The sequence below is a fragment of the Dicentrarchus labrax genome, unplaced genomic scaffold, assembly GCF_905237075.1.
Source record: "Dicentrarchus labrax unplaced genomic scaffold, dlabrax2021, whole genome shotgun sequence".
Classification (NCBI taxonomy): Eukaryota; Metazoa; Chordata; class Actinopteri; family Moronidae; genus Dicentrarchus; species Dicentrarchus labrax.
The window spans coordinates 5,465,422-5,481,803 of NW_026136721.1; the positions used below are offsets into that span (position 1 = coordinate 5,465,422).

At 40.7% G+C, this 16,382-nt stretch overlaps 2 protein-coding genes across 14 annotated transcripts in view; one reads left to right on the forward strand and one right to left on the reverse strand.

Annotated features, from left to right (window-relative positions):
* dctd (dCMP deaminase) overlaps nt 1-16,382 on the forward strand; it is a 145,349-nt gene that overhangs the window by 13,897 nt on the left and 115,070 nt on the right. Inside the window, exon 6 of one of the 3 annotated variants that reach the window (XM_051386459.1) lies at nt 1,457-1,658. The exons of 1 other annotated variant lie outside the window; for it this stretch is intronic. In XM_051386459.1, the coding sequence (XP_051242419.1) occupies nt 1,457-1,658 (202 nt within the window). Of the gene's footprint in view, nt 1-1,456; nt 1,847-16,382 lie in introns of those variants that run through there. One more of the 3 variants, XM_051386458.1, reaches the window with a different exon arrangement.
* Nucleotides 13,551-16,382, reverse strand: part of LOC127355461 (teneurin-3) — a 361,742-nt gene continuing 358,910 nt past the window's right edge. For all 11 annotated transcript variants that reach the window (XM_051386366.1, XM_051386371.1, XM_051386367.1 and 8 more), the window contains one exon: nt 13,551-16,048. In XM_051386366.1, the coding sequence (XP_051242326.1) occupies nt 15,293-16,048 (756 nt within the window). In that variant the 3' untranslated portion in view covers nt 13,551-15,292. The remainder of the gene's footprint in view (nt 16,049-16,382) is intronic.

Sequence of the window (16,382 nt, forward strand, 5' to 3'; positions counted from 1 at the left end):
ACACACAGGCAGTAAATGCAGCAGCCATTTCAGTGTCAGATTGATTTTCCTTTTGTTTCCGTAGCTAGTCTGCACCAATATATTTGAATCATTACTCTGACATCACTTCCTATGGTGTGAGTGCTCAGGTATTGTACTTACTTGGATGTCTTTTATTTGATCTTAGAACTTTTTCTTTTTTATAACAACAGACACTTAAAGGACTAGTGTGTAGGATTTACTGGAATCTAGGGGTGAAGTTGCAGATTGAAATTACCTGAACACCTGTGAATGAGCTGTGATGAGCAAAGGATAAACTACAGTGGCAGCGAAATGCTTTCTTAAGCCAGTGTTGAAACATGGCAGTTCAACGTGGGTGGCTGTGGCTCAGAGGCAGAGGGGGTTGTTCCTTAATCGGAAGGTTGTGGGTTCGATCCCGGGTTCCTGGTGCCACGTGTCGAAGTATCCTTGAGCAAGATACTGAACCCCAAATTGCTCCCGTGCATCGGTGTGTGAATGTGTATGAATGAGTTAGTTTCTGTTCGATGGACTTTGCCATCACTGAGTGAAAGGGTGAATGTGGCACATAGTGTAAAAGTGCTTTGAGTGGTCGGAAGACTAGAAAGGCGCTGTACAGGTTCATTTACCATTTACCAATGTAGCGGCCTCCATGGAAGAAAAACAGCTCTATTTATACACTAATGAAAACATACGTATGAATATTATATTTCATTTCTGCCAATAGATCCTCCTAAATGTTACAAACTGGACCTTTAAAAAACTACAACAAATATTGGCTGTGAATCACGGGTCTCCATCCAATGTGAGTGCAGCCTTGTAATTGGTTGGTTCAACTTTAGGACCAGTGTGTAACATTGAGGAGGATCTATTATAAGAAATGGAACCTATATTCATAGGTATGTTCATTAGTGTATAATCACTGGAAAATAAGAATCATTGTGCTTTTTTTTTTTTACCCTGTTTTTATCTACAGAGGGTCTGAGTCAGAGTCTGTCATCTTGAACTGCTACGTTTCTACAGTAGTCCAGAATGAACAAACCGAATACTGGCTCTAGCCTTTCAGTTTATTCGCAAGTTTCAACCACTGTAGTTTCCCCTACATGTTTGGAAGGCTGAGCTGTGTCAAAAGTTGCAATCTGCAACGTCCTCACTAGATGCCACTAAATCCTACATACTGGTCATTAAGACTTTGTTCCAGAGTTCTTATGACAAACTTTGTTTCCCTAAATTAGAATGAATTAGAAAAAACAAATTAGAATTTTAATTAAAATGATATTATTAAATAATAAGCACACCGGTTTACAACCTGAACAAGTTGTAAAATTAAGGGAAAGTTTGAGAAAATAACATCACCAACAATGTAATCTCTGCTCAACAGAAAAAAAAATATAAAAGGTCAGGTGCCTGAAATCTGGCATTGACACTTGCAAGGTTCTTGTGCTTTCTCGTCTTGCAGGTTCTTATCGATCCTGGTGGAGACTCCTGCCATGGTCCTGCTAGATTGCCATTGCCAATACTGTTGTTGCTGTGCACCTGTCTCTCTCTCTCTCTCTCTCTCTCTCTCTCTGTGTGTGTGTGTGTCTCTCTCTCTCTCCCTCTTTCACCCCAACTGGTCGAGGCAGACGACCACCCACCTAGAGCCGAAGGATCTGTCCTAGGTTTCTGCCTTTTTAACAGGCAGTTTTTCCTTGCCCTTGTCGCCTAGTGCTTGCTCATGGTGGTACTGTTGGGTCCCTGTAAATAATGTTTTAAAGAGTTCGGTCTAGACCTGCTCTATTTGAAAAGTGTCCTGAGATAACTTCTGTTATGAATTGGTGCTATACAAATAAAATTGAATTGAATTGAATTGAATTGAATTGAATTGAATTGAATTGAATTGAATTGGTGTATTTTGGTTGCTTTTGACAATCTGAATATCAAGGGATAGGAAAACAAAATACAAAAATAGTAATTGTTTTTATATTTGTTCACTGGCAAGAAAAATTCCAGGGACTACTTTTTCCTGGAGAAATCTTGGCCCAGAACCTGGTTTGAGTTGAGAGTTTGGGCATGTGTTGAAATGCTTTGGGTTGTGGAGTGTGCAGAAAGCACACCCACTGATATAATATGTTCATTTTGTGCAATGAGGCAGTAAAATATTACTAATGAACTAACCCGCCATCAGCTTGAGATCCCAACCTCCTGTTGAAAACCACAGTCTCCTGAGACACATTAAGCACTTTCTGCATCATTGAGTGGGCTGCACTTTGATTTTGGCCACCAAACAAAGAGCGAGAGGCAGATACTACACAAACACCGGGAGTGGGTACAATCTGATTACATGGTATATTAACCAAGGCACTGCTGAGGGAAGAACAGAGCAGGAGTGACAAAGCACTCTCAGGGGGAAGAAGCAGGGGCAGACTGAGGAAAAGATGGACGATGGAGGAGGAAAAGAAGGAGTCTTCATTGACAAAATAAATAACACCACCAAGCCACTACATCATAATTGCTCTGGGTCATACATGATATACATGTAGACACACAGCAGACTGAATGAAAAATCACAAGCAAAGAAAATCATCTTAAAAAACAACAAAAAGCTTTCAGCCACCTCCAGTCTTTCCTCTACTCAAGCTGGCGGAAGATTAAATGGCTCAGCCATACAGAGAGATTCTTTCCCTGGTGTATCACAAGAGGACATGAGGTGTGATGTGGATGAGAACTTGTGGTCAAACTCCAAGGTGGAGTAGCACTGTTGCATTTTAATATGGTGCAATACGATGTAAGCAGATACAGTTCTTAACGTGTTGACATTTCTCATCATTTTATGTTATAAGGAGTTCGGTCTAGACCTGGGGCCCGTTTCAGAAAGCAGGTTTAACAAACTCTGAGTTAAAACCTTAACTCTAGGTTGACCAACTCTGAGCTGTCAAACTCTGAGTTTTCGGTTTCAGAACAGGTGATAACACTTAGTTCAATCAACTCTCAGTCAAGGTAACCCTGAGTGAAGCCCGTGCATGAGGATATAAAAAGCCCTCATCAATGGAACACAAATAACATGATTCACCATGGCAACAAGTGACAAAAAGCCTCGATCCTCCTACTTCTTCCCAGTGGAGTTGAAAATATTAATGACATATATGCATATGCAGAAAGTGAGCAAATATTTTTTTTAAAAAGCATTACTGTGGCAGCAGCAAAAGAGCGGGAGCTCGCATGGCAGAAAATTGCTGACCGAGTCAATGCGTGAGTATTAATTGGAGAAAAAAAGAAATGTTTTGTCTTGAATGTTCCATTCAACAATTATATTCCATATGTGTGTTTGTGCGCACAGGTGCAACCCACCAAACGGACTTGGCAGCAACTAAAGATGAAATATAAAAATGTAGTTCAAACAGGTAAGGTATAATTTAAGTTCAAGCAATTTTGATGTTGTTTAGCCTGCCCTCATTAAACAGCATTTAGTGGCTACATTCAACATGTGATAGATACATTTAAGTAATTAGGGAAATCTGCTAAACAAAGAAATCCCAACACTGCTAGTATTTAATATTGTCTACATGAAAGCAACACCTAAATACCTTTTATACATACAAGTCTCCAAATGTGTGTTTTCTGGATATGTTTAAATTTGACCTCCATTATAGCCAACAGAAAAAAGGCTGAGGCCTGCAAAACAGGTGGCGGTCCACCATCACCTCTCACAGAGGCTGAAGAGATGGCCCTCAGTCAGAACAGTGGGCGACCCATTGCTGAGGGCATCTCTGGGGGGAGCTCATCGGACCCAGCCACGGCCCAGGATACAGGGGCCTACATAAGATGCAAGTTATTCAAATGAATGGCATGTACATTAATCCTTTTTCTAGTGTTCGCTCAGTAATGGCCACCCATTCATCTTAGACACAACTTGGCACACTGGTTTTTCTTGTAGCAGTAGGCTACAGTTCTTTGTAATTGGCTGCTGTTGCTTTCAGATATCAATCCATTTTAAGGTGACTCAGAGTTTGAAAAATTGTGATGGGACCTGCACACTATTGTAAAAAAAAAATTAAATTAGGTGGGGCACTTTTCTGGGTAATCATCAACTGTCTTATCTTCATCTTCTACCAGTTACTGATGGTGTAATCTGTCTCGTGGAGCCTTCTTCCTCCATGCTGTTGTAAGTTCTCTTAATATTCCACAGATTTGTCATAATGGGTAGAATATAACACAAACATTCTGTTTCATTACAGGAGGTTGATGAAGACACCTTATCAGCTGCCACAGAGAGGGAAGATGCAGAGAGGCCTGTTGAGGTTTACACCTTTTTTTTTTTTTTTTTTTTAAGTAACTTTGGTTTCAGTTAAGTGTTGTTCCACAATACAACTTGCAACTTTGTTCTCTCTAACAGAGCAATGCTGGAAATTACAATGAGGAAGAAGGTCCATCAACCTCCACAGCACAGCTTACCTCAGTAAGATGTTGTTCAGCATTGACCCATAACTTACAATGACACTAAGTAGACGTGGCGCTGTGAAATTCAACGTTGTTTACGTTCCTATAGCTCCCTGTGAATGAACTCTACAAGGTATATTTACAATCACAATTAAACAAATCACATCTAGAAATGGAACATATAAGGCTGCAGATCACCAAGACAAAAATGGAAATACAACTGCTGGACCATCAGTTAAAGGTGGGTGACGTGCCCACAGGCAGATGATTTTTAATTGTTTCAACAACAAAGGATTAACAACTGTACAACATTTGTCCTTCTAGGAAATAAAGAAGACCTCATAAAATGAGAGACATATTGTCGTTCTTTGACACTGGGGAGGTGATGGATCAGTTAGAAATGATTGAAGCATATCATTTCTCTAACAGCTCTTCCATCTCGTGCATCAGCGGGGGGGGGTTAGGGTTATTATCTGGATCATTGGGGGAAAGAGAAGGACATTGTTCTCCTCTAATAGTGGCAATGTTGTGGAGAACCACACATGCCACTATGTCACAAGCCCTTTCTGGGGTGACCCTGAGTCTACAAAGGCACTGGAAGTTGAGTATCCCGATGGTCATCTCCACTCTGGCTTGTGTCCTGCAGTGAGCCAAGTTGTGTTGCTGTGGGCCAGGCTCAGGGTCAGGGTAAAGGGTCAGCAGATAACGCTGGCAGGGGTACCCTCTGTCTCCGAGTAGGTAACCATCGAACTCTCCTATGATAATACAAGATACAGTTTAATGTTTCAGTTGCAATAGGAGGAAACAAAATATTGATCATAGCTGTATACTGTATATAAACTCACCACGGGCAAATCTTGCACTCAGTGTAGACTCACGTAGAGTCATGCGCAGACCCAGGCCACTTCGCTTCCACATTGTTTATCATGTGGGCTGCATCACATATGGTCTTCACAGTGGAGAACAGTAATTAGCTGTATAGTGAAATATATTTAATTATTATACTACTTAGGCCTACCTGTACATTAATGCTGTGGACAGATCTCCCATTCACATAATCTCCTTCATTTATTGAAGGAGCTATGATAGGAATGTGAGTGCCATCTATGCAGCCAATCACACCTGGAAATCATAAAATATATCAAATTGACTGATTAGTGCTTCAAGTCTCAAAGCTTTATGACATAAATTAATTATTGCTTAGACTGATACCTGCAAATCTGTGGAACTCTTCTTTGAGAAGTCTGGTGGGTCTGTGACTTGGGAACACTACAAACGTGTATAGCAGCCGTTTCAGTGCAAGTGTCACATTTCGGACAGCCCGACAGACAGTTGCCCTACACATGCTCTGCATCACTGATGTTATATAAAAAACTGCCGTTGGCAAAAAAAGACGCAGTGCAATACAAAGAATTTGCTCGGAACTGAGAGCGTGTCCACGATGTGTCATGTGAACGATGTGAGGGCTGAGAATATTGTTTAGATACATTATTAATGATGCAGAGAAACGGAAACGCTCAAACAGGTACTCATCACGGAATAATAAAACTTCCAATCGGGCTCTAATAATCCTCTCCCTACGGACATTTCTGCAGAGTATCTGCGTCTCGACATCAACTGGCTCTTCAAGAAAAGGACACGCCATGTCTGCCACTGCCTTCAGTCTGCAGGCTTCAACTTAAGAGCAGGAGAAACTCAGGGTTAGTTGAAGAAAACCTGCCAGCGAGCAGGTTAGGTTCACGGAGTATGTTGCCAGGTCAAGTGACTCAGTGTTAAGCTGAACTGGCTTTGTGAAACCACAAAACCAGAGTTTCCCTCATCTCAGGGTTAACTAAGTCAGAGTTTTCACTAAACCTGCTTTCAGAAACGGGCCCCTGCTCTATTTGAAAAGTGTCCTGAGATAACTTCTGTTATGAATTGACGCTATATAAAAATTGAATTGAATTGAATTGAATTTCCATTCTAATTGAAAATAAGCCAATTCTATAAAAGTGACATTGCCTACCTTCAAATACATATATATTTATATAATTTTTTTTCAGTTCATCACAGCACAGAGACAGTTCTGGTTAAAGTTAATAATTACCTTTTGATTGCTTCCGACAATGGACTTTTCTCTGTACTTGTATTATTGGATCTTAGTGCTGCATTTGACACCATTGACCATAATATTCTTTTACAGAGACTTGAGCATCAAATTGGCATTAAAGGAACCGCATTAAGCTGGTTTAAGTCATACATACTGTTCTTAATTTGTACATGTTAACGATGAATCTTCAATAAATACTACAGTTAGTCATGGAGTTCCACAAGGTTCTGTACTTGGACCAATACTATTTACTTTATATATGCTTCCTTTAGGCAACATTATTAGGAATCATTAACTTTCATTGCTATGCAGATGATACGCAGTTATATTTATCGATTAAGCCCAATGAAATTAATCAATTATCTAAATTACAAACATGTCTTAAGGACATAAAATCCTGGAGGAGCTGCAATTTTCTGATGTTAGACTCACTGTCTAAAGATATAGTTACTTTCGATGGCATTACCTTGGCCTCTAGCGCTACTGTCAGGAATCTTGGAGTTATCTTTGATCAGGACATGTCATTTAATTCCCACATAAAGCAGACCTCTAGGACTGCCTTCTTTCATTTACGTAATATTACAAAAATAAGACATATCCTATCACAGACAGATGCAGAAAAACTAATCCATGCATTTGTTACTTCTAGGCTGGATTACTGCAACTCTTTATTATCAGGCTGCCCCCTGCTCCAATTAATTCAAAACACTGCAGCACAAGTACTTACAGGAACTAGGAAAAGAGATCACATCTCTCCTGTACTAGCTTCTCTGCACTGGCTCCCTGTAAAATTTAGAATAGAATTTAAAATCCTCCTCCTCACCTACAAAGCTCTTCATGGTCAGGCCCCTTCATATCTTAAAGAGCTTATAGTACCCTATTACCCCACTAGAACACTACGTTCTCTGAATTCAATTCAATTCAATTCAATTTTATTTGTATAGCGCCAATTCATAACAGAAGTTATCTCAGGACACTTTTCAAATAGAGCAGGTCTAGACCGAACTCTTTAACATTAATTACAGAGACCCAACAGTACCACCATGAGCAAGCACTTGGCGACAAGGGCAAGGAAAAACTGCCTGTTAAAAGGCAGAAACCTAGGACAGATCCTCCGGCTCTAGGTGGGTGGTCGTCTGTCTCGACCAGTTGGGGTGAGAGAGAGAGAGAGAGAGAGAGAGAGAGAGAGAGAGAGACAGACAGACAGACAGGTGCACAGCAACAACAGTATTGGCAATGGCAGTCAAGCAGGACCATGGCAGGAGGCTCCACCAGGATCCATGAGAACCTGCGAGACGAGAAAGCACAAGAACAGTTAGTAACTAATGGTACATGAATGAGTGCAGAAAGAGAGAGGAAGAGAGGAGCTCAGTGCACCATGGGAAATCCCACGATAGTCTAGGCCTATAGCAGCATAACTAAGGGATGGTTCAGGACTCACATGATCCAGCCCTAACTATAAGCTTTATCAAAGAGGAATGTCTTAAGCCTACTCTTGAATGTGGTGAGGGTGTCTGCCTCCCGAACCACAACTGGAAGCTGGTTCCACAGGAGAGGAGCTTGGTAACTGAAGGCTCTGGCTCCTGTTCTACTTTTAGAGACTGAATGCAGTCTACTTATGGTTCCTATAGTCTCAAAAAGTAGAACAGGAGCCAGAGCCTTCAGTTACCAAGCTCCTCTCCTGTGGAACCAGCTTCCAGTTGTGGTTCGGGAGGCAGACCCCATCTCCACATTTAAGCGTAGGCTTAGAGTTCCTTTTTGATAAAGCTTATAGTTAGGGCTGGATCAGGTGAGTCCTGAACCATCCCTTAGTTATGCTGCTATAGGCCTAGACTATTGGGGGATTTCCCATGGTGCACTGAGCTCCTCTCTTCTTCTCTCTCTTTCTGCACTCATTCATGTCCCATTAATGCATGTTACTAACTTTACTTCTTCCCCGGAGTTCTTGTGCTTTCTCGTCTCGCAGGTTCTCATGGATCCTGGTGGAGCCTCCTGCCATGGTCCTGTTTGATTGCCATTGCTAATATCACTGATATAATAATAATAATAATAATAATAATAATAATTATTATTATTATTATTATTATTACAGTAACTATTATTACTATTGTCACTACTCATTGTCCCCCTTCATTGCTGTTGTCGTTGTCATAGTCTTCTTCATGTTCATCATCATCAGTCACTACTATTGGTGTAGTTGTTGCTACTGTTGTTGCTGTGCACCTGTCTGTCTGTCTCTGTCTCACTCTCTCTCTCTCTCTCTCACCCCAAGTGGTCGAGGCAGACGACCACCCACCTAGAGCCGTAGGGTTTGTCCTAGGTTTCTGCCTCTTAACAGGCAGCTTTTCCTTGTCCCCGTCGCCAAGTGCTTCCTTATTGTGGAACTGTTGGGTCTCTGTAAATGTTATAAGGAGTTCGGTCTAGACCTGCTCTATTTGAAAAGTGTCCTGAGATAACTTCTGTTATGAATTGGTGCTACACAAATAAAATTGAATTGAGTTGAATTTATAAAATACCAGAAAGTAAGTATTAATTTTCTTTATGGCATGGGGAAAAAACACAAAAATACTTTCTACTGTGATTACCTTAGACTTCACCCAGTTGAAGCTGGGAAAAGTGTTTAATATCTGTGTTCTTGCTTGTGCAGGCTGCATTAGCATCTACAGACTCCTTGTCGTCTGTTTCACCATGCCGCCTCACCAGGTGAGTGTTACAATTTGTCATGCTACCACTGGACTCTGTCTGACAGATCTTACACATGGCTAAACTTTTGTCCAATTTTCCTTCCTTCACACTGGACAACAAACTGGACTGGTCCACTAACTCAGAGGCCATCTACAAGAAGGGCCTGAGCCAGCTTTACTTCCTGAGGAGGCTCAGGTCCTTCAATGTCTGCAACAGGATGTTGCAGATGTTTTATCAGTCTGTTGTGGTGAGCACCATCTTCTTTGCTGCGGTGTCCTGGGGTGTGGGCATCAAGGCAAAGGACTCCAACAGACTGAACAAACTCATTAAGAAGGCCGAGTCTGTTGTTGGCTCTAAGCTTGTCACCCTGGAGGAGGTGGTGGAGGAGAGGATGCTGGCAAAACTGCTGGCAATCATGGACAATCCCTCTCACCCCCTCCACACAACACTGGACAAGCTAAAGAGCAGCTTCAGCAACAGACTCATTCATCCCCGCTGCTCTAAGGAACAATATAGAAAATTGTTCCTCCCCACTGCAATAAGACTTTCTAATAATAATTGACTCTTAATCAGCTGCTATAACATTATAATTTCCCTTCGGGGATAAATAAATTATTTCTATCTATATCTATCTATATAGAACCCAAATGTCTTCCAAACTTTAAATGTTAGATTTGATGGTGCACTGTAATCATAATTTTTAAATTCAGTTCAATATATGTGTATAGCAAATCATGAGAGCAGGTCTAGAACATACCCCTCATAAAACTATTAACAGAGACCCAACAGTTCCTACCATAAGAAAGCACTTGGTGATAGGGGCGAGGAAAAACTTCCTTTTAACAAGCAGAAACCTCGAGCAGACCTTGGCTTTAAATGGGTGGCCATCTGCCTCGACTGGTTCGGGTGGAAGTTATCTCAGGGCACTCTCTCTGTCTTTCTCTTTCTAACTACCTCTCTCTGTTATGATTTGGAACTATACAAATAAAATTTAACTGAATGTATGTACAGTGAACGTGTATGGTTTTGTATTGTGACTTTAGTTCCATTTTGTGCCAAATATAGAAATTAATTACTAATGCTGTAATATGCTTCAATTCAATTCAATTCAATTTTATTTGTATAGCGCCAATTCATAACAGAAGTTATCTCAGGACACTTTTCAAATAGAGTAGGTCTAGACCGAACTCCTTATAACATTTACATAGACCCAACAGTACCTCCATGGGCAAGCACTTGGCGACGGGGGCAAGGAAAAGCTGCCTGTTAAGAGGCAGAAACCTAGGACAGAGCTTCAATAGGATTTATTTATTTTCTGACATATACAGTAAGTATCCATAATATAACCACATAGTCAATGAAATTGTATTGTATATAAATAAGTTAACTTATTTCTGTATTTATTTAGTCTTGGTTTATGATAATTAGGTACACTCCCTGTTGTTAGTCATTTTTGGTCAATACATATAATAAATGACAAAGTGTTCTTCTGTTGGAAGACGTCTTGAGATGTATATGAATTGTTTTTGTCGCTTTAGTGCATTTTGTATGTGAGATTAACTGTTAACCAAAGAAAACTGAAGATTTTTTAAGTCTATACTACACATGCTGACATCAGGTTGGTGGTCTGCACTTTTGTTTTTTCATTTAGGGATTCAAATCAGCAACCATCCTGTTACAAGCTGTTTTCCTAGGCTACTGCTTTCCTCAGTGCCATCGGAGAAACCACAAAAGAGAGGGAGCAAAGTATTGTATAATGATCTAATGTGAATCAGAGCCCATGTGGAAGAAAATCCTTGCTGACATAACCTAAATGAGCAGTCAGTGTGATGTAGCTGAGATAAGGCTACTTCTGCCAGAAAGAGAAAGAGAGCACATCCTGAGAAAGTGTGTTGTAACAAAGTTCGAGCAAGAACAAGAACAGACAGTTCCAAGAGTTGAAAAGTCTTTGAACTTTTATATAATCTAGTTGAAGCCTAATTATTTCATGAAACTGGAGGACATTGGTAAAAAGGTAGTCAGAAACAAAATGTTTTGGACACCTGGTTAGCTCAGTGGGTAGAGCTGGCGACCCATGTACCGAGGCTGAGTTCTTGCTGCAGTGGCCCAGGGTTTGAATCTGACCTGCGCCCCTTTGCTGTGTGTCATCCCCTCTCTCTGTCCCCCTTTCCTTTCCTGTCTATCTCCAGCTGTCTCTATCATAAAGGCAATAAAAGCCCAAACAAATACTTTAAAAGAAGGAAACATTCAAAATGTTTTGGTCACTGTAGCTCCAGAGCCGCTTTCCAGTGTCTGTTTATCTTTCTTGCTACCTGCTAGCCAATCACTGGCAGAATCAGCTGATGATCTGAGAACTGAGGCTGAAACTCTACTGAGCTTCATCAGTCAGGCCAAACTTAAAACAAGTTCAAAAAGAGACTGTAAATGTGTCATGCAGGTAAGGAGCCTCTTTGTAGCCTCATCCCAAATCTGTGACTAAATTAAGTTTTGAATTGGGATTGAAACATTAAAGGCCTGAAGGGAATGGCCCAAAAAAATAGAGGTATATCTTTTATAAAACATACTAAATATTTAACATTCACTGACCTTTTCTGTAAATAATTTCAAATCCAATTGCCTCATTATTAGAGTGGAGGGTGCTATAATTGATCCATATTTGGTGCTTAAGATTGAGTCCATGCCAACTGGATCCACTTTCCTCCCACAGTTCTAAGACATGCAGCTCTGGTAAAATGGAAATTTCTGGAAACATAACTAATGTATGATGGGATAAGTCCCAATCCCACGTGACTCTGAAAAGGATACATGATTTATAAAATTGATAGATGGATGAATACATCAATATTTACACTACTCACAAAAAGTTAGGGATATTCGGCTTTCGGATGAAAATTCAGAATGTACATAAAATGCACTATAACCTTTCCAGGTGATCATAATTTGAACTTCTCTACTTAAATGCCCTACTTTCATGATATAATATCACTGTAGCATCAACATTTTACATATTGATTCAATTTCACCCAAAAGTGGAATATCCCTAACTTTTTGTGAGTAGTGTACGACAATATCATTAATTTTTTTTTTACAGTCCGTAACATCAGTTTGTCCAATCTGCAGTCACATTTTGAAAACTATTAATTTGCAATTAGCGCAACAGCCATCTGTTGTACCATTCACACAATTCATGCTGTTTTCACAAAATAGGTAGTCAATTAACTCATTTCTATGCATACATTTTCTCTACACACAAGCTTACCCAATACCAACCTGATGGATCTTTCTTGTCTTATTTATAAGCCTTCCAAAAAGGAAAACCTCATGTTGAAAACCTTACATATAATAGAAAGCATCTACTCCTGCAACAATAGCTGATAACTATTTTTGAATGAGCAGATCATTGAAACAAAATAGCTGATTTAATTTTTATTAAATAGACCAATCACGGCTGATTCCAATCAGAGACACAGCCAGGTTTTGCAGTTCAATTAGATAGATATTATATAGAAACACAACAACACAGAGAAGCAGAGAAAGAAAAAATGATGTAAGGGAGAGGAAGAGGACCAGGAAGAGGAGTAGCTGGACAAGGTCAGGGAGGACGAGAGATAGGGGGAGAGGAGTAAGAATGTGTGGTGGTGTTCAAAGGTGAGTGAGAGCTGTTGTCAGAAATGCACACATTCCATGCTCAACCAAAAAAGTAGAGCAGTTTACAGTAAAAGGAAAACAAATGATAAAAAACAATTATTGTTACTGTCTGCTGTATCCAGGTAGAAAATGAAACATGGAAAGTAATTCAGTTTTTGTAATGCCTCCAACTGTTGGTATTTTAAAGAAAGGTATGATTGACCACTCTTCCTCTGGAGTAGAAAAGTGATCATGTCAAAATGGCTTCTGTGATAAAGGTCTACTGGTGATAATTATGAGGTCAAAATAGTTTTTTAGCCATAATGAAGTGTGGAAGTCAGTGAAACCTCCCTTGTTTAAACGCTGCGTCAAGGAAGTACTTTCTATGATTCCTCTGGAGAAGTTGAGATACAGTCGTAATAGCTCTCGGGAGAGGTACATTAAAACTTGGGCCCCATTTATAGCATCCCTTAATTTGGCACTAATTCACTGATTTACTTTTTGTTATGCACCAGTACACAAGCCAGTTTGATGCATAACCGTTATCATAATCTTGTCCCTATTTTGAACTGTGCTCAACAATGTACGTCAGGAATTGCTTAGCAAAAACAGGAAGGATAGTGTGTTAAATGAGTTTATGAAAATAAAGCCATGTTGTTCATCACACTCTGACACCATGTTCATTCACACGGCTCGTCTCTCAGAAAAAGAAACACAACAAAAAAATCGACCATAGTTTCAAGGATTTTTATTCTTTACCGTAGAAACACTGTACATAAATTACTTTCTCTGAGACTAATTTTGATGTACGGATAAGTGGAATTTCTCAACTTTCAAAATAAAAAAGATAAACCCATAAATCATTGTCAACTCATCTCAGTTGTCTGAAAAAAGGTTGGTAGCATATGATGTTAACACTCTGTGTAAAGTTCCTGTTCTTTCCTTTAAAATGAAGTTGGCTTCCCACCCTTGTAAACACACATACACACACAAAAAAAACTCCTTTAAAAGAGTAGAGACCCACAATCAATGAGAAAAACATCCACATCGATTTCTGATCAATTACTGGTACTCATTAAAGTCACTGATGGCGATGCACTGTCCCTTTAAAGGAGAAATGAGCAAAAACAAGAAGAGAAGCAACAATTAGTTACTACTCACAGCACCCTGCCCCACCAAATGACAACATGTTTCTATTGCAAGCAATACTACTACCTTTAACCGATAAAAGCACAAGGTCTATGCATTATGAGTCACATTTTGCAGAAGTGAAGGACTCCTGGGTTGACAGGGGACCAGTGTTTTACAGGACCGGTGAGCCCACTCGGTCCACAAAGAGTACATCCACATAGAATCAGTAACAGCCACGGTCGCCCTGCTTCCTCAAACACTGCTGTTGATTGTAGTCTGAAACTGTACGGTTTTATAGACTTTGTAAAAGCACAGGGGATTAGGAGGAGTGGTTTTAGAACTGACCATACAGATCATGTCAGTAAGAAAGAACCAAAAACTCAAAGTTTCTGGTTTTGTTTAGTCCAGATCATGGTCCATTCCGGTGGTGGTGTAGTAATAGTAGTAATAGTGGTATAGGTAATAGTATGTAAACACTTTTTTGCTCATTTTTTATATCCCCTTTTTGTCTGAAGCAAATGCAAGTTTATATATAAAAACAAAACAAAAAATCCAAACAGAAAATCTGTCTTTTTTTCATTCGTACAAATTGTAGTCCACTTTTTGTGCCTGTCTCTCTCAGAGAGTCCACAAGAGTTCCACAACAGTTCCATTCAATGGCTTCAGCCACAGAACCAATAGATCCTATAGACATGGCTCATAGAGGTCTATAGCCCAGAGCAACGGGTCACATCTGGACTCACACAGATATGATACCTGCAACATCTGTTAAGGATCCACAAACATTTGTTCTATAGACTGCTCTGACAGTTTACAACTGTCTAAATGCTTGTGGGCTCATCTAGTTGTGATGACTGCTGAAATGCTGAGTTGGCTACTTGAACAAGTCTCTACATCCTGCTGTTTCACAGCTAGATAGCGCACCATTATAGCTCTCAGGTTAGCCCCGCCTACCAGCGAGAGCGGGAGGGGCATGCGTGTAGGTTGTTTAAAGGCAGACGACAGGGCGAAAGAAAGAAAGAAAGAAAGAGAGAGAGAGAAAGAAAGAAAAAGAAAAAAGATTGGTCAAAAGACTGAACCATTTGCAGGCTCATAAAGACTGTCTTAAACTATCACAACTCTAGGTTCAGAAGGTTTTAGGTCAGTTGTTTTGAAGTGATTGTTACATCATCAGTCAGTCTATAAATCCAACTTCAGCATCCTTTGAATAAAACTATTTTGCAAACCTGCTGTATCTTCAGTGGCTAGTTTTGAGTCAGTTGACATCCATTTCGTGTTAAAACTGAACTTTATTAGTCCCTGACAGTCACAGGGGGTAGAAATTAGACGTTTGTTGATGCCGTGTTACCTCCGCCCTATCTCACTCTGGCGTAGGAACTGGATGTTGTTAGCGCTGTCGGCTAGCTCAGGGTACTGCTCTATTGACAACACGTAGTAGCCATCATAACCCAAAACCTTCCCGCTGCTCAGCAACTGCCTTTTCTCTCCCTCCGTCCACAGCCGAACTCCTTCCTCCCCATCTCTTACCCGCTGCTGCTCACGGGCCCAGGCGCTCGAGAGCGCCCTCTGCCTTGCTTGCTCCAGAATTCGCGCTTTCTCCTCATCCAGCGTCGTCCCGTAACGTACGTGGAGTGCCAGAGCCCCATACTGCAGCTCCACGTCAGCGAAGCGCCTCGTTCTCCCATTCATCACTGTCGTGGACTGAGACACTGTGACATTAACACCGTTTTCCAGAGATTTCCTGCCTGAGGTGAGCCGCAGCGCGCTGAGGTCGTTTTCAGGCAGATTGGTTTTGATGAAGTAGTGCGTGTCTCGTCCCTCCACTGTATAATGCAGGTCCTCCAGGTAAAAGGCATTGTTTAGGACTGCAGCCACTTTGATGCAGTCCTCATTGGCAATGTTGAGAGCGTTGGTCACCACACGGCCTTGGATCACAGCGAGCATCACTCCCTTCCCAATCAGAGACTTGACAGTGGCGAACCACAGCCAGGGTTTGGCTTGGTCTGAGTGTCGCCGGCTGAGCTGGATTTCTGGCATACGCTCAAAAGACAGGAAGGCCTGAGACTGACGAGTCACCTCCTGCTGGACCCCTGAGATGGACTGGACGAGAGAAAGTTTGACTTTATGTGCTGTTTGCTACTTAAGATATCATTAAGACATAAAAACACTGCTTAAAAGAAGATTGCATGATAATATGGAAAAAAGTATGGTTGGTTACTTTGTCTGACCTCACAGATTTTTTGTATTAAAACTGAATTAGCCACAGATTTTCAGAAAACAATGTGATGTACTTTACAACTTGTCTTTTCAAGATCGATTTCCATGTGCCCTGATAACAAATATTCTGTGGTCTGATGCTGGTCCGTAGCCTTGGGGTTGAAAAACACTGCCCTAACAAAACAGTAGCTGGGGAAAATACTTATTCTTGTGTAGA